Source organism: Nannospalax galili, unplaced genomic scaffold (assembly GCF_000622305.1).
Source record: "Nannospalax galili isolate Female #2095 unplaced genomic scaffold, S.galili_v1.0 scaffold408, whole genome shotgun sequence".
NCBI classification, from domain to species: Eukaryota; Metazoa; Chordata; class Mammalia; order Rodentia; family Spalacidae; genus Nannospalax; species Nannospalax galili.
In genome coordinates this window covers 1321068-1343500 of record NW_008358662.1, presented here as the reverse complement: position 1 = coordinate 1343500, position 22433 = coordinate 1321068, and the positions used below count along the sequence as shown (strand labels likewise).

The 22433-nt window shown below is 40.8% G+C and overlaps 1 protein-coding gene across 1 annotated transcript in view; it reads left to right on the top strand.

The window, feature by feature from the left end:
* Window positions 1–8920, top strand: part of Acod1 (aconitate decarboxylase 1) — an 81242-nt gene extending 72322 nt beyond the window's left edge. The window contains exons 2-5 of the mRNA XM_029558107.1: window positions 2598–2759; window positions 3610–3699; window positions 4913–5118; window positions 7860–8920. Of these exons, the coding sequence (XP_029413967.1) occupies window positions 2598–2759; window positions 3610–3699; window positions 4913–5118; window positions 7860–8856 (1455 nt within the window). The 3' untranslated portion in view covers window positions 8857–8920. The remainder of the gene's footprint in view (window positions 1–2597; window positions 2760–3609; window positions 3700–4912; window positions 5119–7859) is intronic.
* The last annotated feature ends 13513 nt before the right edge of the window (window positions 8921–22433 follow it).

Below are 22433 nucleotides of genomic sequence, written 5' to 3'. Positions count from 1 at the left end.
TGCTTTCTCTTGCCCCAGCCTTCTTCTCTCCTGTTTTCTCCCACTCCATGTGCACCTCATTTTCTGTCAAAGCTTCAGAGACATAAAGAGTACTCCATTCTTTTGAAAATGGCAGTTATTACCTGACTTGATAAATTTGGAGAGTCTAAGGATGGAATTAAGGTTGAGGCAGGAGGACTGCCACAAGTTCAAGGTCAGCATGAATTAGATAGGAAGTTCCAGGCCAGTCAGGGTCACATAGCAAGACCCTGTCTCAAAATAAAAAGAGAAGAAAGAAAGAAAGAAAGGAAGGAAGAAAGAAAGAGAGAGAGAGAAAGAAAGAAAAAAAGGAAGAAAGAAAGAAAGAAGAAAGAAAGAAAGAAAGAAAGAAAGAAAGAAAGAAAGAAAGAAAGAAAGAAAGAAAGAAAGAAAGAAAGAAAGAAAGGAGAGAGCAGAAGGAGGGATGGAAAGAGAAAGAAATTAGTTGGCAGCAACAGTGAAAGACTCCTAACTAGACACTGGCTCCATCTCTAGGACTCTACTTTAGCACTGAGCCCAGTGCAAGAGATTCCCCAGATGCTTCAGATCTCCTAATTCAGTAACCCACACATACCCTCCAGGTACCATTTGTAAATGAGGGATCTGACAATTCAAGATAGGAAGGATGTTATACAATAACATGATCATTAGAGCAGGAAAGGGAAGCTACTTAATATTTCACTAAGAGGTATTAAAGTTCTAGGCATGTAGTAAAATGCAATTAAGGTTGCACATTTTTAACTACGTCTCTTGTGAAAGCATATAGAAGCAAAATTACTACCTGTGCACTGATGAGCTTGATATTTGAAGGAATTGCAAAGTCTTCTGCTATTGCTTATGAACCTCAAATCATCCTGTCCTGGAGTTTTCCTTATCTGGCTTGTGAATTGATACAGACCAGCCTTCTCCACAGCAGTGATCACAAGGCATGACATTTCCAGCAAATGCATAGTGATTCCATCATCATTGCCCAGATGATGGCCTGGGCAATCTGTGTCCTCTCTGTTGGCAAGTGGCTCTGCCATTTGCCCATCTGGAAGCTCAGCTCTTGCTACAGGCTCTTACCTGTCCCTGTGTACTCTGCTCCAATCCCCTCTGTACACAGTTGCTACAGAGATCTTTCCAAACACGGTTCTGATCATATCTCTACCTTTGCTATAACAGCACTGTGGCCTCCTGTTGACTTACCAATCTTTAGTGTGATGTAATGTCCATTCAGTTCTAGACTGCAAAGTCACTCTTCCTCTTACCCTGGTAGCTCTGCTGCTGAAGTAGATCAAATGCATGCCACCCTTCCACCTCCTGGTCTGTGCTGCTACCTCTGCCTTCTGCTTCCATCCTCATCTCTGTACCTGTACATACTGAGTGCTGCGCTTCCATAACAGATCAGGTACCAATGTCTCTGGGTTGCACCCTCGACAAGAGCAGGCAGTGGATCTCCTGTCACTGGTGCTATTTAAAACTTTCTCAGAGCCATGTTTTAAAAATGAAGAAGTAACTGATCAAATTAATATTTTATTTGACTATTTATCCTAAATATTATAATATTGAAATATTTATATCAATATATTTTATCAGATATCAATTCAATATGTAATCTATGCTTCAAATTTTTGAAATGCTTTCTGTTCTCCCTCCTCAACTCTTCAAAGTCCAATGCTTATTTCACAGATATGTCTCAGTTTGGACCAGCCACACTTCAGTGCCCAGAAGCCACATTAGGGAGGGTTCCAAATTGGACATAACAGAATGTGAGTATTCAAGACTCACTTAGAGGCTTAGGTGTGTGTCTCCATGGTAGAGCACTTGCCTTACATGCACAGGCCCTGGGTTTGACCCTCAATGCTAAAAAACAAAACAAATCACCTAGAGATCTGAAGGAAATGAGAAGCCTCTGTTAGGCTTCTTGGGGTTCTAGTTCTACCTCTGGTAATCTAGAGTATGGACCAAAAATGTTCAGTTTTGACAGGAATCCCTGGTGTCTCTGAAACACATGTTCCTCAGACCACACCTTGCAAATGAAACTGAGCCTTAAAAGCTCAATGCCCTGATTTGGGAGTTAAATTCATGGGGTTAATGTCCAAAGTCCCCCATTTAAGAGCAGTGAAAATCAGCACCTTCAGCCTTCCAGTTCTCAGTCTCCACCTCCAAGTGATACTCATAGTCCTCACCCGCAGACACGTGGGTGCTAAATGTATGGTGTATTTGGAGTGCTCATCACCATGCCTAACACATATTAAATAGGGCCAGCTCTCAGATGTCCCCATTTCATGGAGAGATGTCCCTCCATCCTCCCCTCTGTCTGTGTTTACTTAACATTGTCCATCTCACTCTGCTGTCATCACCTGCTTCCCAGCCTGTACTGTCAGTTCAACTGAAGAAAGCACCTGGTTACTGTACATTTCCACATCCTTGTGCCTAACGCAGGAAGTATTTAATACACATCAGAAATGAATCTAAACTTTATCAATCGATTTCTTCTAGCAAAGTAAAGCTCTTTACCTCAAGGTCTCTTAGGAAAAAGAAGGGTGTGGGTAAAAAGTGGGTTGTGCTCTGTTGTAACTCTCTTCTCTTTGAAGTCTGTCACAGAAAGTTTTGCCACCATGATTCATGGCTTGAAAGTGGACCACCTAACAGATCACGTCCTTCAGAGGAGCAAGAGGATGATTCTGGATGCTTTGGGTGTTGGTTTTCTGGGAACCAGCACAGAAGTGTTTCACAAAGTCAGCCAATATAGTAAAGTAAGAAACTCAAAGTTTACTTTAAAGATAAAAACAAGTGTGTGCACATCCCGACTCCGGAAGTCTGTGTCTCTGCTGGAGTTACTCTACACTTAGTTTGACAGCATTTGATGTGGCACATCCGTCTGTAGAGTTGTGTTTTGTTTTGTTGTGGTTCTGGTTTTTGAGACAGGGTCTCCCTATAGTCCCAGCTGGCCTGGAACTTGCTTATAGATGAAGTGGGCCTCAATCTCACAGAGATCCTGCTTCTGCCTCCTGAGTGCTGGGATTAAAGGTGCTGGGATTACATACCACAGCTGGTATGTAGTTTTATGAGTCCCTCAGTTTCTTTATCTGATTTTTAAAGTCCATTCCTATAATTTATTAAATCAGTCTTAACGCTATTCACTGGTAATTTCTCATAGCTGTTTATTGCGACTGAAAGTACTTTTCAACTTGAAGTCTTAGAAGCAAAAACATGCACCACACACAATTTCTTCCTGCAAGTGTTTATAAAGAAAAGGCTGGCCTAGTACTCTGAGCAGGGGTGGGAATGTGTATGGGAGAAATAGCAGCTACTCTCTATAGGCTGTACCTCGTGTAGTCATCTAGTCCACTACCCCCCAGTGTTTGCCTCAAGGTCAGACTCACTTCCTGAAGAACTTCTAGATTACAACTCAGGACTGAACAGATCCATTTCCTCTCCCTTACAAAATTAAAGCTGTGTGTTCTTCTGCAAGGAAGAGAGAATTCCCTTGACCTGGGCTTCTATGACAAGGGGTCAGTGAGAACTAATATTCCAGAATGAAGAATCATTCTTGAGATATCAATTCAGTATATTGTTGCACTAACTTTTCTTGTTCTGGTCTAGATCTACAGCTCCAATACCTCCAGCACTGTTTGGGGTCGACCAGACTTCAGGCTCCCGCCCACATATGCTGCTTTTGTCAACGGTGTGGCTGTAAGAATATTTAAATTCCTTGTCTATGATTAAATTATTATTACAGCTTCAGAGCCAGAAAATATCTTAGAAATTTCCTAACACTTTTGCTTTAAATATGAGATCAGTCAAATCAAAAGCTGAAGTGGCCTGTCCTCTCTCTTATGTAGAAATGTCAGTTTTCATATTTCCACAATAAACTGATGTTTTTCCAACAAACTGTAAACTAGAAGAAACGAAAGGATCTAGATAAAAATACTTGTAAAGTATTCCGATTCTGAACCTTGAATGCATATAGTAACAAATACATAGAGCCCAGATCTACACACAGAGCCCTCTTCCTTCTCTCTGTTGTGAGAGAGAAGTTCCTTTCCAGGAACCGCCTCTTCATTTAGTCACCAGATAGTCATCCAGAACGAAACAATGGCCACGCGGTGCCTCTGTTTTATCTGAATGAACAGTCAGTACTCATCTGACAGGCAATATTTATGTTATTTTCTGTGTGTCAGTAAAAGTCTGCAATTTGGACATAACTCATGTTGGGATTCCTGCGATATTTCTACTGGTTTATGGGGCTAGTAGCTCAGAATATTGAAAGCACACTCTGTGGTGCACTCAGGAGTGAACATTCAGCGAACAGTGAGAAAAGTACCAGCCACAGTAGATGAAGTTCTGATTAGTACTAACTGCTTCATATATGGAAAAAGTGACTGAAATGAAAGGGAACAAAAACTTAGATCAGAAAAAAATAATTTTTAAAATACAGTTTAATAGTTAATATGGATTTGAGAGTTCTTTGCTGTTCTTACAACTTCTCTACAAGTTTTAAATTACTTTATAATAGAGACACAAAAAAATGCCCTGATACATAATAAATGATATTAAACTTTTAGCATGACTTGTTTAAAGGGTGAAGGGAGGAAGGAAAGGGCACTTTGTGAGGGAGAGTATAGATCTTTCCAGGACCTAATCCCAAGGCAGGACTCGGGATCCATGGGGAAAAGTATAAGCTACTCTCCAAGGTTCTTTCTTCCTCTGGCCAGAGGAACAGAGACTTGTGCATCTCAACATGTGATTAATAATTACAGTCAGTTTTCAGGATGTAATTTCAGAAAATTAGGTCCAAAAAATCTCATAGCCAACAAGGTTATTGCTTAATTAAATCCTTCCCAGTTCAAAAGCCAATGTATTCGAGGAAGTTTCTGAGGGTGTTTGTTTATATATATCCATATAGATTCACTCAATGGATTTTGATGACACGTGGCACCCTGCCACCCACCCTTCTGGGGCTGTCTTGCCTGTCCTCACAGCTTTATCAGAAGCCTTGCCTCAGACTCCAAAGTTTTCTGGCCTTGACCTGCTGTTGGCATTCAACGTTGGGATTGAAGTACAAGGACGATTAATGCATTTCTCCAGGGAAGCCATGGACATACCAAAGAGGTATAGCGAGACTTTGTCCATCCAGGAATAGCCACACTGCCCTCCATCTGTTAGTGACTATCTGTGTAGAGTTTTCTGGCTTAGAGGTTGGCTCCTTTGAAAACGTTAACATTAGTGCTGCCAAGATACACCATTCCCAATCACATACCAAACCCTGCATCCACATAAAAAGATACAAATCAGAAATGATGACATTTTCCTTTGGGTTTAGAAAGTTAATCAAGCAACTAAGACCATGACATGAGATAACTTGGGATCTGTCACTCCAAGGTGATTCGTGTCACTCTGACATCCAGAGGTACTCTGGGTATCCCTCATCCCATCCTCAGAGCACAGCCTACTGTGACACTGGCTGGGATCCTTCAGGCTAATGAGAATGTTCTTAATACATTAACCCTGACTGCTCACCCCAGAGGTCAGAAGTAGGCAAATGTTAGCTGTATTGTATGGTCTAATCAAATGTTTGTGTTGTCCCTTTGTGTGACCGGCTGGGAAAGGAATGCCTTGGAATAATGAGTGGTGAAATTTTAAAATTTCTACAAGGCCCTTAACTGTTGTATCTATGTCAACCATGAACAGTTTCTGCCTTTGTGCCAGTAACTATAATAATACTATTATAAAGAACTTGCTGCATGTTAGGCACTGTTGAAAAATTGTGAATTTGTTCAAAGTTCTAAAACTGTATGATGTTCACAGTATTATCACCAATTATGTAGTGGGAGAGACACAGAGAAGTTAAATAACTTTCTTAAGATCACACAGCTGGGTCTGGAGAGATGGCTCAGCAGTTAAGGGCACTAACTGCTCTTGCAGAGGACCTGGGTTCGTATTCCCAGCACCAACATGGTGGCTACGAACCATCCTTAACTCCAGTTTCAGGGGAATCCAAAGCCCTCTTCTGACCTCCGAGGCATTGCACAACATGGGTGCACTCACATACATGCAGACAATACACTCATAAAATAAAAACAATAAAATATTTAAAAAAAAAAAAAAAAAAAAAGATCACACAGCCAATAAATTTGGATGGAAGCTGAACTAACTACTCTATTGATGTTCTTGATTTCTATGCAATTCTGCCTCCTGCTGGTTCAGGTTGGTAACTCTCCAATTTTTAAAAAATGTTTTTTTATTCTTTGAAAGCATTATTTGTACATGTATGTTGATCATATTAATCCACTACTACTTCCTTCCAATTCCTAGTGTCCCTACTCATCCCTTCCCATCTTCATGTCCTCTTTTTTGTTGTTATTAATCCTGAGTCAAATAAATGTTGCCCATGTATATATGAATGTGTGGCCATCCACTGGGGCATGAGCAACTTATCAGTGGCTACAAACCCAAAGGAACCATCAACTGCCAATAGCTGAGGCCCCCTCCCTGATCCATGGTGGAATTTTAACTGGCTTGATCTTGGGCAGGACTCAGGCAGGTAACTGCAGCTGCTGTGAGTTGATGCAGGCAACAGCCATGCAGTATCCAGAAGTCAGCATTTCACAACTCTCCTTCCATCCACCCACATTCCCAGATGAATATTCATTGTTATTTATACTCAGCACTTTGACCAGTAATTAGCTTCTGCATTAACCACTACCCTCTGCCAAAACAAAATTTCTCTGACCAAAGATGAGAGTAGCCCAGATCTATGAGTATAAATATAAATATTTAGAAAACACAATTTGACTGAATGACCCTTTAGCAAAATGACAATAGTAGGTTCTCATCCCTGTAGGGCCTATGATCTCCCCAGTCCTGGAATTTTAATCAGGTTTACAGTACCAGGCATGAAATCTCTCCTGTGAAGGAGGCCTCATAATCAGTAAGAAAGCAATTGGCTATCCCTATAACCTTCATGCCACTATTGAACCAGTAGACACTTCTTGTCAACAGGTCAATGTTGCAGCATACAGGGTCCAGGACTGGATAAGACCACTGGTGTCTTTTCTTCTCCAGCAGCTGCATAGCACCTTCTGGCACTATGGAAGCTAGCCAGCAGGAAAAGTCTTTCCTGGTCAGTTAGAAGTTGATTTCTGTATATCCTACATCCAAAGTGAGTGGTGTCTTCAGCAACAGGGTCTTACCATCCAAGTGAGGAGCAATCAGCTTACAGATTAGGGGGCTTCCATGAGAGTTCTTCATATATCCTTAGCTTTGACTAAGTTACCCTCTACCCTCTCCTCTCCCCAACCCCCGTATTCCCGCTTAAACCTTTAATCTTGAATATCCTTCCCACCCACCATTTATGTTACCTGTCTTCTGTTGTCCTCTCTAAATGAGTTTTTTTTTAGGTTGGAAGACAGTAGGTTTCCACAGAGCTTTTTCATGCACCTTCATTTTGGTTAACCTTTCTGTCAGCACTTCATTTCCCCATTCCTTGCACACTTCATGCTTGAACCTTTCCACCCCTAGCATTTCCCTCTCTATTTTAATTTCACTTGTATTTTATTATCCCCCCAGTGTCCACCCCTCAGTGGCCCATTTCTAATATCCTGGATCTCACATGTGCTCCAAGTTAAATATACAAAAGACTTAAAGCTGGGATCGACATATGAGAAAGAACACAGGGGTTTGTCTTTCTTGGCCTGGGTGATTTCATTTAGTATTATTTTTTCCAGTCTCATCCATTTACCTACAAGTTTCACTTATTTTTTTCTTTACACTTGAGTAATAGTCCATCATATATTTGTGCTATATTTTCCTTCCATTTATCAGTAGAATTTTGTTTTGTTTTTGCTTTCCAGATTCCATCCTCCCTCCGTGGTGGGAACTTTGGGCAGTGCTGCAGCTGCATCCAAGTTTTTAGGGCTCAGCTTGACAAAGTGCCAACAGGCCTTGGCTATTGCTGTTTCTCATGCCGGAGCACCCATAGCAAATGCTGCCACTCAGACCAAGCCCCTTCACATTGGTAATGCTGCCAAGCATGGGATGGAAGCCACATTTCTGGCAATGCTGGGTCTCCAAGGAAGCAAGCAGATCTTGGACCTGGGGTCAGGGTTTGGGGCCTTCTATGCCAATTATTCCCCTAAAGTCCTTCCAAACCTGGATTCTCACATTTGGCTACTAGACCAGCAAGATGTAGCATTCAAGAGCTTCCCAGCACATCTGGCTACCCACTGGGTGGCAGATGCAGCCGCAGCTGTGAGAAAGCACCTTGTGCCTTCAGATGGAACTCTGTTTCCATCTGACCATGTCGAGAGAATTCTGCTCAGGATCCCAGATGTCCAGTATGTAAACAGGCCCTTCCCAGATTCAGAGCATGAAGCCCGTCATTCCTTCCAGTATGTCGCCTGTGCAATGCTGCTGGATGGCAGCATCACTGTCCCATCCTTCCACAGCCACCAGATTGAGAGGCCACAGGTGAGAGAGCTGCTCAAGAAGGTGGAGCTGGAGCACCCTCCTGACAACCTGCCAAGCTTCAACACACTCTACTGTGAGATCAGCATCACCCTCAAGGATGGAACCACCTTCACCGAGCGCTCCAATACCTTCTATGGTCACTGGAGGAAACCACTGAGCCAAGAGGACCTCCAGAAAAAGTTCAGAGCCAATACCTCCACAACGCTGTCCAGTGACACAGCGGAAAGCCTCATAAAGATAATAGAAAACCTGGAAGACCTAGAAGATTGTTCTGTGCTAACCACACTTCTGAAAGTCCCCTCTCCTCCAGTGGAGGCTTCAAAACGATCCAGCATGTTATCATTCCATCACACAACCTCTCCTGGGCTTACCAACATCTAAACAGCTTTGCACTAGGGGAGACTCAATGATATATTCCACAAAACAAGGGTCTGTTGTTCTGTCTGCCAGGCCATGAACTGAGCAAGGTAAAGAGTCCAGCCAGACCAAGTGTATTTGGAATACAAACACCATGTAAGCCTTAAAAAGTTAAGAATGGCAATCATGGAGAATGTGTTCTGAATTCCTGATGTTTTCAAAAACAGAACAAGGCTCTTAGCTCCAGATGTTGACTTGTAAGAATTCATGTTGAAATTTTTAGGGTAACCATTTGAGAACTGTACTAGAATGTATCACTTCCAGGTTCGTAAGAGAAGGAAAAGAGAATTAGAAAAGGGAAGAAAAGAAAGAAGTGTAACAAAAACAGGACACTCAGAAAATACCATAAAATGATAGAATTTCGAGCATATCTATAATTTTAAAGAAGAATAAGTGGAGTAAATGATCCAGTTCAATAGAATCAAGATTGTTAGAGCATACTTTCCTTTAAAAAATGGTTAACAGGGCCAGGCATGCTGGTGCACACCTGTAACTCCAGCACACAGGAGACAGAGGCAGGTGGATCTCTGTGAGTTTAAGGACAGTCTGATCTACATAGAGAATCCAAGGTCAGTCAGGGCTACAAGAGACCCTGTCTCAAATGAATAAATAAATAATAAATAAATAGTTAAAAGCTTTATTAATACTTAATTTTAATACTATTCACTCATTATAAGTGAATGGTACAAGAATTTCTAGTAAAGTCATACAAACATTATCACAATCAAGTTTTGGGATATTTCTATTACCACTCATAAATTCCCTCATGCCTATTTGAAATCAATCCCAACTCCAATCCTTAGAAAAGATGGTCTTTTATGAAATGGGCATGTTTCCATTTCTCTGGGGTGATACCTAGGAATGGAAATGCTGAGTCCTTTGATAAATGTAAGTTTAACTTTATAAAAACCTGCTTTCCAAATTATCTCCATTGTGTTCTCTATCCACCAACAATGGATGAGTGTCTCAATTCTCCTCATATTCACCAACCATGTCTATCACCAGTCTTTTTCATATCACTTTTACATATCACTTCTAGTGAGTATGTAACAATATCTCCTTACAGTTTTAATTTTCATTTCCTTAGTCACTAATTCTTGTCTGTTTTTGAGCATTCTTTTACTTGTGTTGTCTTATTGTTGAGTTGAAAAACTTTATATGTATTCTGGGTATAAATCCTTTAGATAAATGTTTGGTAACTACTTCCTCCTATGGTATGCTTCTCATCTTTTAAATGGTGGACCTTGAAAATGAAAATTTTCAAAGTTTTATCAAATTTATTAATAAATTGTTCCTGTTCAAATCCACTTGGATAACAAAATGTTCCTGCTTTGGAAATCATCAGAAAGAGCAGGCATTGATAGCACCAGGACACAGACAAGAACTCTGGCAGGATAGAGTTCCTGCATTTTCAGAGGGCTTGTAAAACCATGTGGTCCTCTTGCACTGGGGAGGGGTTGCTGCAGATCCAAACCCTAATATTCCAGCCTTTTGTGTTATAGGATAGGAGGCACCATAGATGAACATGGTCGAAGTAGGGGAGGCTGCATTAGGGGTCAGCCAGACAGCGGGGTTTCTACCTCGAGCATCTGAACAGGGTCCTCAATGGTCGACAGGTGCTCGTGTGGAGGGAAGGAAAGTAACAGCTGATCAAAAGTAATATGAGTTAGTTGTTGAATCCAGCCCTGAAAATATCTGAAGAGGCAAGGAGCAATGATTAGCACCAAAGTAATAGAACACAAGCAAGAACTCCAGTGGGATAGAGTTTATTGGCAGGGAAAACACATGGGTCACTTCCCCCGTTTGGGATAGAGGAGCTGTCAGTTTACAGGCTGTTGGCTAGGGTCTTTTATAGGGGGTTTTGGAGGATGTGGAAAGAGGGAAAATGTTTTCTTAAAAAGTTAGGTGGGAGAGAGAAAGCCCAGGGCTTATCAGGAGAGAATAGCCTCTGTCAAACCAACCCCTTCTGTCCCCTTCCATCAGCCAGGATCTGGGTCATGGGATAAGGGGTCCGTTTATCTTCTAAGACTATCAAAGGGGAAACAAGCTATGACAAAACAGCTCTTATAGCAATCCAGTCTTGGGTCAAAGGTGTAGAGAGTCTGTTTATCTTGACTGCAGATGGTCAGAGTGCTCATTAACTCAGTTCCTGTATTTTCAGAGGGCTTGTAAAACCATGAGGACCTGTTGCACTGGAGAGGGGGTTGCTGCAGATCTGAACCCTAACAGGCATGATGGTGCACATCTGTAATTCCAGCACTCAAAAGGCTGAGGCAGGAAAATCTGAACTCACGGTCAACTTAGTCTACATAGTAAAACACTATATTAGTTACTTTTCTATTGCTGTGATAAAATACTATAATCAAAATCAACTTAAGGAATAATTTAGGGTCCAGGTTGGAGTCCATAATGGTGGGGTCAGGCATGGCAGCAGGTCCTTGGTAGAGCTGGCTGATCACATTTTTTCTGTACATAGAAAGAAGAGAAAAAGAAAAGGAAGTGAAGGCAAGGCTATGAACACTCAAAGCCCACCCCCAGTAATGTACTTCTTCCAAAAAGCTTGTACTACCTCCTAAAGGTTCCATAACCTCCCCCAAACAGTGCCATCAAATGGAGTTCAAATACATGAGCCTACACAGGACATTTCTAGTTCAATCCTCTTTTTTTTTTTTTTTTTTAAAAAAAAAAAAAAAAAAAAAAAAAAAAAAAAAAAACTTGTATTTTGTACATGTCACATAAGAATACATAAAAGTTGAAAATAAAATGATAGAATTTTTAATGAAAGTAATATAGACAGAAAATTAACAAAAGATAAAGGCCAGTGAGATGACACAGCAGATATTGCACAAGCCTGAAGACCTGAGTTCAATCCCTGGAGCCTACAGTGGAAGGAAAATACTGAGGCAGGAAGGCAGACAGAGAGACAGACCACACACACACACACACACACACACACACACACACACACAAATAATAAGTAAAATAAAAATTTAAAAACAAACTTTAAAAAGGAAGAGAAAATTAACCAAAGAAAGTTAGCATGGGGGCTGGAGAGATGGCTCAGTAATAAAGAGCACTGGCTGTTCTTATAGAGGACCTGGGTTTGGTTGCCAGCATCCACATGGAGGCTTACAACCAGCGAGTAATTCCAGTTCCAGAGGATCCTATGCCGTCTTCTGGCCTCTGCAGCCACTGCATTTTGATCAAGTTCAGGTTTTTTTGTTTTGTTTTGCTTTGCTTTGCTTTGCTTTGTTTTTTTTATGATCAAGCACATATCAGAAATTCCTAGAGACAACACTTATCAATAAGACCTTAGACAATCCTGGTGATGCCTCAGACCAACAATTAGGAGGTAGGTTAGCCAAAGTCAGGGTGGCCTTGACATTGGCTACTGTGAATAAAGGTCCCAGGGGAAAAAAAAAAAAAAAAAAAAAAAAAAACCTCTGTCTTTGTGATGGTTTGAATGAAAATGTCCCCCATAGGCTCCAAGTATTTGGACATTTTGTCCCCAGATGGTGGCGCTGTTTTGGGACATTTTAGAAGGTGTGGTTATTCTGGAGGAAGTACATCACTGGGAGTTGGCTTAGAGAGTTCTAAGCCTTGCTGGATATCAGGTTTCTCTCTTGCTTCCTGTGCCTGTGTGATGATGTGAGAACTTAGCTTCTGCTGCTCCTGCTCCAGCCACCTCCAGCCACCATGCCTCCCTGCCATGATGGACTATAATTCCCCTGGAACCATAAGCTCAAGTAAACTCTTCCTTCTATAAACTGCTTGGGTCAATATTTCTATCACAGCGACAGAATAGTGACTAATACAGTCTTCAAACTGGACTTTCTCCTGCAAGGCTGATCAACTGATTAGAATTTCAATGAATGTGGAGCCTTGGAATGTTGCAGGTCCAGAGCCTAATTACCATTTACCTCCAGCCATCTTTAGCCCCCTAAACAGCCACTCAGTTTCTGATCTAACATCTTGTGACTAGCAGATAAAAAACATTTTAGAATGTATTATCCTAGCAGACCACCCAATGTCACCAATCAAAAGGCTAAGAATGTCATCAGATAGCATCTGAGACCTATAGTAAAAAACCCCTTGCTTTGCTGCAACCCACATACTGAATGTATCCTCCAATGTATTTGAAGTGTCTTGATTTATGATTTTTCTTTGTTCTGTTACTATAAAAAATGTAAGGCAACTATTACCACACTGGAACATGGAATTTGGGGTAACCTGAATCTGTGTTCCTGGGCCATGGTCACTCATATTTGGCTCCAGAATAAACTCTTATCCTCTTTGAGGTGAGAGTTATGCTTTTGCATCAACAATACTCTGCTCAAAATTAACTGAAGGCAATGAAAATGTAGGAGAGAGGGATGGAGGAAGTAGATGAGTAGAGGGAACTGAAGACCCCTCTTTACCAATGGGCCAAGTACCATACACCCACACCTAACTATACACAAAGAAATGGAGAGGAGAGACCTCTCTAAAACATGATTTCTTCCTATTAGTAAAAACTAGGGCATTTCTAGCACATGTGCTAATAGAGACTGTGAGAATGGAAAAATTAAACTGACCACCCCTCTCTTATATATTATTTCTACATGTCTGGAGACAGCACTGCCTTGAGCTATGCCACATGAAGAAGCCAGGCACTGTGGAAAATGCTGGCTTTCCCCTTTCATATCCTTGGGAAGAGGATGCTGCTAAAACTACTTAACTATTATGGTCTTTATGGGCAAGCAAGTGAGCCCTCCACAAGGATCAGGCCACACTGACTACTAGGAAAGGGAACTAGCCCTGAGACTAGGGCAGAGGCTTCAGCTCACAGACAGACCTCCCTGGCTCCCTCCCTGCATTTCTGCACCTAAAGCAATTATTCAGTCAAACTGCAACAGGAATCAGACACAGCCTGACAACTCCCCGGAGCCTTAGTGCAGGCTACTGTGCATGTATTAAGAATCCCCAAGACTACACACACCAGTGGCTATTCTGTTGTGTAGGTATTTCCTCCTAACTGAAACATTCTCTCCTGCAGAGTGGAGGGACTCAGGAAGCTCAAAAGACTTGTAAGACTCACCAAGTCCCAGAGTTCCTTCCCCAGGTTGTATCAGCACTAAACAATTGCAGGCAGAGAAGAGACTCTCTGGAAGAGTCACCTATAAGTTGTATGATGAACTCCAAGGGTACAGATTTCATGAGTTATCCTCCATATTAAGGTGGGTTGTTCAGTGATGCCACTACCAGAGTCACTTATGCTTCTGTAAGTAAGCTCAATAAACTCATTGATAGGCAGATGAATGGACAGATGGAAGGACAGATAGACAAATGAATGGATAGATTGATATATGATAGATAGATGAATGGATGGGTAGATAGATGATAGATAGATAGATAGATGATAGATAGATAGATATGTAAATACATAGATACATAGATGATAGATGATAGATAGATGATAGATGATAGATAGATGATAGATATAGATGGATCGATGGATCGATCAATCGATGGATCGATAGATAGATAGATAGATAGATGATAGATCGATAGATGATGATAGATGTAGATAGATAGATAGATAGATAGATAGATAGATAGATAGATAATAGAGAGAGAGAGAGAGAGAAAGAGAGAGATGATAGATAAAAAGAAAGCAATACAGGAAATAGGGATAGGTTATAGAAAGTAACAAGAGATTCCAAAGCAGATGAGTGTTTTACAAGCAACCACTCTAGTACCTTGCTATATTTTGCATGCCAGCAGTTTATAGCTGTAGAACACATAGAAAAATTTATGATACATAACTCTAAAAAAAGCCATAGCTTTATATAAACCATAAAGAACACAAGATAACTAAAACGAGTTTAGCTTTCTAGTTCCCTTGTAAATACAGAGGTTTACATCATTGGTTCACATAAATTCTCCCTGCTTTTGTGTGGCATTATTAAGCCACATTACAGTTATATCGGAGTAAAGAATCAGACTGACTCAGTGTTAAGATCAAGAATGGATCTGAACTCAGAGAATCACCCATTCCTTCTAATCTCTCATAGAAATATACTCCTGAACCAGACCTCACACATCCTTTTATTCAGTCTCTCCAGTATGAATTAGGAAACCACAAGTCTAGATCTATCCTTGTCTAAGCAGAGAATCTTGCCCTTTGATTCCTAGGCCTAAAATATACACACAATGTCAAACATACTTCTCAATCTTCACTGCTTTCAATGAAAATAGAATACACCACTTACAGTGCTTTGATATGCTAATTTAAGCACATTCACATTCATTCACTATCTTGGGTGGAGGGAAAAGTTGGGTCCTGAAGGGATCAAAATCAGAAACCCAGGTCACAAGAGGAGCACATGGTTCAGTGATCTTTACATTATAAACAGTAGCTTCTTGGTACAAGGTTAAGAAAAAGTCTTTAGTCCAGATCTGTCCATATTGTAAGTCATTCCTGCACTTTTTATTGTAGCTGTTATCAAGAGCAAATAGACTACCTAGTTACCACTGGTGCTAAGGAAAGAGACAACCTGAAGGTTTGGGGGAATGTCTAGAACTTTCAACTTTCAACTGAAAGTTCATCTGCTTGAAACATGGCATGACAGCATTGGTTCTGATTTTAAAAGTGAAAAATGAGCCAGGCGTGGTGGCGCATGCCTTTAATCCCAACACTTGGGAGGCAGAGGCAGGCGGATCTCTGTGAGTTCAAGGCCAGCCTGGTCTACATAGTGAGTTCCAGGACAACTGGGGCTACAGGGAGACCCTGTCTCAAAAAAAACCCAAAAAAAAAAAAAAAAAAGTGAAAAATGAAAGTGGAATATGCTCATGTAGAAACTGTGTGGCCTGAATAATTTAATAACTGTCACTGAGTTATAATCAAGGTCATATCTGAAATACCTGTCAAGCCATAGAGTATGCAGTTCATTTGTTTGGAGCTAAAATATTTTTGCTTGAACAAATTTCCCTATTTCCTCTAAAACACTACTTTTGAAACAAGCTGTAAACACCCCTTTCTCCCCTCTCATCAAGAACATTATGCTGAAGGTCTATGTCTTGAATTCAGAGGTCAGTGCCATTTTGTTGGTAGCCTCCCCTTGGGGCTTACATCTGTGTTCACACCCAGGATCTTGGACCGCAGTGGCTGCCATTAGCAGCAAACCTATAGAAAAGGACAATCTGAGTGAGCAAGAAGGCTTCTTAGATACCTGACAGTATGATGGTGAAAGGGTTAAATTTATCAGTTCCTGTTTACTTCTCAACACTGCAGTGTTCAGACAGAAGCTCACATATCCTGCACACATAAGAAACCAGTTCCAACCAAGGCTACATTTAAACACCCAGTTAGTAAGAGAAATGAAGGCTAAATTTACTAGGATCGATAGGAAATAATTACAACAAGCACAATTTGATCCCTACATCTAAATGACATATTGCAAGAGGATTGCTATATTGAAATTTTTATTTAAGTCAATGTACTTTAAAAGAATGTATCTTCCACGCAACTCAAAACCATGAGGTATTATCACCTTAAAACACAGTTTATTGCCATTCCCACCTCCACCCTAAGACCAATCACCAAAACTCCAGCTCCATAATAAAAGTCGATGTGTCATGCAGTCAGAATAACAGTTGTATTTATATTCATGGGGAGGAAGGAAGAGAGGAAAGCACTTCAAAGCTCACTCACCTGGCAGGAAGCTTTCGATCCTCTGCCTCTGTCCTCTGCTTCCATATTACTGTCCTGACCATGCAAATTCAAGAACATGAAGGCTCTAACTGCCAGGCCAAGGAAAGCACAGCAGCTGAACGGCTGCCTGGCACTCAGGAATGAGTGAAGAGTCCTTCACTGGACTGTCAATAGTGCCACCATCACCATCCAGGGGCCTTCTAGGCCACTCCAAACCCATCTGCAAAGACAAAGGACCCAGGATTAGTGAAGGCAGATGATGAAAAGAACTTGGGCTTGATTTTTAGGCAAAGACTGAGGGGATGTGATTAGATCAATACACATTGGATACATATGTTGAATCATCACATTGTACCACATAACTGTTCAGGTTCCAAACAGCAGCAGTTTCCCCCCTCCCCAACAGGGACCTCACCTTGACCTTTGAAGCCAAGGGAAACAAGCTCTGCTGTCCTCTGACCTCCAAAGATAAGCAGATTCTACCTGATAACCAGAGATTTTAGAAGCTGTTTTTCTCTCATCTTAAGAGGGAAAAAGTAAACACTTCCATACCCTAATCCTACCAGCTTTTCCTGCTTCCCCCTCCCTGATTTCTCCCCCAAACATTCCCCCATTCTACACCCTAAAACCCCCATATATAAAGTCCCAGGACTGACTGCCAGGTGTTCCAAGAGATTACTGCATGACTTATCTTTCTGAGAACTGTTTGCAAGAGGAAGAGAAAGATAACCTTGCCATAAATTCTTTCCCAAGGTTACTTGTGCAAGCAGAATGTCCTGCTTAAGTCAACTGTTTGTAGAGCTATATTATATTTTTTGGTAATGATTGTTGTTTCTCCAGCTCCAGACACCAGCTCACAGCCCGTGGGCTGACACCTTTCCCTTCCCTGCCCTTCCCTGACATCTTTCCCTTCCCTGACATCTTTCCCTTCCCTGAGGGAAACGTGTCCCATGTGAAATAAAGCTGTATCCCGCTGAGAATTCCATCTGTGCCTCGGTGCCTCCTCCATCTGCTTACTCTCCACTCTCCAACATTTTTACCTATCAATAACTATGTTAAACTAAATAATAGTAAGACTCATTGAAGCATGATGAGAGTTGATGACTTTGAATTACTTCATTCTTTTATTTTCAAAAGTCAATATAACAACTTATACTTGTCAAAGTTGATTAGCGATCCTTTGATTAAAAATTGATGACACATGATAAAAGGCCAATCATTAGGGATTGTTGCATGACTCCAACATAGCTCCTGTAGCAAGAGGACTTCATAGACATAAAGGGCTTTTGTAACTTAATCATAAAAATAATAACTAGGGGTCTGGAGAGACAACTCAATGGTTGAGAGCACTGACTACTTTTGCAGAAGACCAAGGTTTAGATTCCATCACCCACATGGCAACTCACAACCACTTTTTTTTAGTTTTGGTCATTTTGAGACAGGGTCTCCCTGTAGCCCTAGCTGGCCTGGAACTTCCTATGTAGACAGGCTGGGCTCAATCTCACAGAGATCCTCCTGCTTCTGCCTTCTGAGTGCTGGGACTAAAAGCATGCACCACCATGCCTGGCTTTCACAACCACTTTTAACTCCAGTTCCAGGGGATCCAATGCCGTCTTCTGGCCTCTTTTGGTACCTACACACACACACACACATACACACACACACACACACACACACACACAAATGCCCATACATATACTCAGGCACACACACATGCACATAAAATAAATCTTCATAAAATAATAATAACCAGTCTACAAACTGATGATTGCATCAACATGATATTGCAATAACATGATGTCCTGAAAGCATGAGTATATGTATCCACCACAGCAAGATACTAAAGATTTTAACTTTTGTATAAGTGAAACTATATTCTTTAAAAAGCATTTAAGAAAACTTCAGATCTTTTAAACACAAAACCTTATGCACTAGAATAAAAGAATTTTTAAATAACAGTTATTTTTTAGTTTCACAAGAAATGCTATCTTAGCTACAAAAACACTGATTTTAGCATCAGACCTGAAGAGGAACAATGTTTACAGAGTTTGCTCAGATCAATCTTATTTTCAGGGGAAGAAAAGAGAAACTTAAAATACCAGTAACAAATACTAGAAATTCTCTCTCTCTCTCTGTCTCTCTCTCTCTCTCACTTTGTGAGATTTATGACTATGTTTTATTTATAATGCATAGGAAGGCTCGAATAGTAGTACACCACTAGATAGAGCCTCCCAGCTTCCTTGCCCTGTGGAGTCTCTTTTGGAATGCTGTCTCACTTCTACACACAGAATGCAGCAAAGGAAATGCTAAGAAAACTTGTGTCTGCATCAGCAGTCCTAAGTTGGCACTGAAGGCCTGGAGCTCCCTGGAGTGTCACTAATATTGAGTCTACATGAGAAGTTCAAGGAAGCTGGAGTTTGGTGGCTTCAGCAGCAGTGAATGCACTCTCAGGAAGAAGAAGGGAAGTAGGTGCACTCTACTTTTTCCTCAGACCTTGGGCTGTCCATTAGAATGTGATGCCCATTCTGGGGGGCTAAATCTTCCTCCTCAGCTAATCCTCTCTGGAAATGTCCTCAGAGACACACCCATAGGTGTCTCCCAGGTGATTCTAAATCCCATCAAGTTGACAAGACCTACCACCACATAATGAGTCCCAGTTCTCACTATGGGACATCTCCAAAGTATCTCAAATTTTTTAAAAATGAGAACAAAAGTAAGTTAAAACTATCTTGTTTAGTTTGGGGAAAAGATAAATATATAACCACATTTCCATATGAAAAGTACTAAATAAGTCAAAACTATCTGAACCACTTACAAATAAACCTGTTATTTGAGGAAGTGACATCACTGACCAAAAAGTGATTCTTGCACTCAAAGGATCCAAAACACACAAACTTTCCACTGTGATTTCCAAAACCTTGAGGCCTCAAAGTATGGTCTGCACCTCTTGTCATCATCTGCAGGTGACAAAATCTGAAGGTGGCACATGCACCTTTTGAAGCATTGGTGTGGAAGAGTGGTTCCCAAATTTGTCTATATACATGAAGCTGGAAATCTTTTAAAAATTCCAAACTCACAGGGCGTGGTGGCACACGCCTTTAATCCCAGCACTCAGGAGGCAGAGGCAGGTGGATCTCTGTGAGTTCAAGGCCAGCCGGGTCTACATAGTGAGTTCCAGGACAGCTGGGGCTACAGGGAGACCCTGTCTCAAAAAGACCAAAAAATAAATAAATAAATAAATAAATAAATAAATAAATATAAATAAAAAAATAAAAAATCCAAAATCCAGGCAGTAACACAGACCAGTGAATGCACAGTCTCAGCAAGTAGACACTTGTGGGTCTCTCCCTCCCCTTGTGGGCCATTGGCCACCAACCCACGAGAACAAAGGGAGCAGAGGTAACTAACAGGGTCAGGACAGCCAGTGAGCACAACGGAAAAGACCTTCTGGGAGTCGGTTTCAGTGATACAGCTTGTTTATTCAGTGGGGGTCATGGGAAAATATAGGGTGGAGATGGTAGCCAAAGCTTCAGCTAATAGGTGTTCATAGTATACTTTATTTACATGTAGTTGGGTGATCCTATCATCTGGCTATAGGGCAATAACTAATTATCATAGAAAAAACCTGGGGGCAGTTTATTGCAGGTATCTACACCCAAGGTCATGTTCCAAATGAGGCCAGGCATCTGTGCTTGGAGGCACTTTCCAGATAAGGTCAGGCAGAGAGCAGGAAGCCCCCACTGAGAAAGGGAGTCCTCCATACAGCACCGAGCTCCTTAGAGCTATCCAGACATGGTGGACTGTAACCTTAGCAGCAGGGTCTCCCAACAGACACTGACACTGATAGTCTTTGAAGCCACTGAGTGACTCCAAGGTACAGCAAAGAGAAACCAAGAGTCACTCAGTGGAGCATTGGGGAATCTCTGGAAGTGCACTGAAAAACAAAACATTATTGGTTTCCACCCAAACAAGTTTAATGTAACTGGGCTCAGGTGTGAGTCAGGTGTCAGGAGTTTTTAAAAGATCTTCATGTGGTGGGTGGAGAGATGGCTCAGTGGCAGAAGACCCAGGTTTGAATCCCAGCACCCACATGGCAGCTAACAACTGCCTGTAACTCCAGTTCCAGGGGATCCAACAGCCTCTTCTGTCCTCTATGGGCACTGCACGACATGGGTGCACTTACCTACATGCAGGTAATACATGCATACACATAAAATAAAAATAATAAATAAAATATTTTAAAAAGGTCCTCAAGTGACTCTAAGGTACAACAAAGTTTGAGAATCACAAACTTCGAGCCTGATGCAGAAGGATTCAAAATGGCAACTGAGCATGCAGCATTTCCAAGAAAAATTTAAAGTTAGTGGGCATTAATTAAAATGAATATTTGGCCTCACAGCTTTTAGCTGACTCATGGGGCATAATGGCTGCATCAAGTACAGTGAAGTTCAAGTCTGCCAAATCTTTTGTATGTCCCCATGGGCTCTCCTGGCTCTTTCTTCACACATATTTCTTCTTCTGGGCTCTTCTTCAAATGATTAATGATATATATCTGCTTGGCTTTAGGAGTATATACCTTCACTCTGGAAATGAGAAATAAAAGCAAATTGTGTCACTGCCTTATGAAAACACTCAAGCAAATCAAGCTCAAAGTCTGAAACCGAAAGGAAAATCAAAACAATCACTAAATAATTCTGTGTGCCTTCAGAGTTGCATCAGCTGCAATCACAGCTGAGCCATAAGGCAGAAAGCGCAGGTACTTCCAGAGGAAAAAAGTCAGTTATAAATTTATCTTCCAGAAAGAAAGGAGACCAGATCACAAAAAGGTTCATTTTCAAAAAAATGATAGATAGATGATAGATAGATAGATAGATAGATAGATAGATAGATGATAGATAGATAGATAGATAGATTGATTGATTGATTGATTGATAGATAGATATATGATGGATGATGGATGATAGATAGATAGATAGATAGATAGATAGATAGATAGATAGATAGATAGATAGATAGATAGATAGATAGATAGATAGATAGATAGATAGATAGATAGATAGATAGATAGATAGATAGATAGATAGATAGATAGATAGATAGATAGATAGATAGATAGATAGATAGATAGATAGATAGATAGATAGATAGATAGATAGATAGATAGATAGATAGATAGATAGATAGATAGATAGATAGATAGATAGATAGATAGATAGATAGATAGATAGATAGATAGATAGATAGATAGATAGATAGATAGATAGATAGATAGATAGATAGATAGAGATAGATGATAGATAGATGATAGATAGATAGATAGATAGATAGATGATAGAGAGATAGATAAATAGGGAGATAGAGAGATATGCTTTTTAAAAATATGGGCCCACTTCTATTTATAAGAAGAACACATGGGGCTCAAAGATGAGAAAATAGATAAAACTTGTCCTTCTTCAGAATCTTTCTAAAACGGTGATTCTCGGGCTGGGAAAATGGCTGAGCATGAGAACCAGATTTCATATCCCAGAAGCCCACATAAATGCCAACCGTGTGTAGCAGCCCACATGTAATTCCAGGCTTAGAAGGCAGAAATTCAATCCCCAGATCAAGCTGACTAGCAAGGCTAGACAGATGGACCAGCTCTGGGCTTGATTGAGAGACCCTATCTCAAAGAACAAGGTAAAAGAGTAATCAAGGAAGATTGATGACATCAACCTCCAGCTTCCACACGCATGCTCACATATGTACATGTGTGCCCATATACGTGCAAGAAAATATACATACAACATATTCCACACCTGAACAATGGTAAAAGAAAATAAATAAATAAATAAATAAATAAATAAAT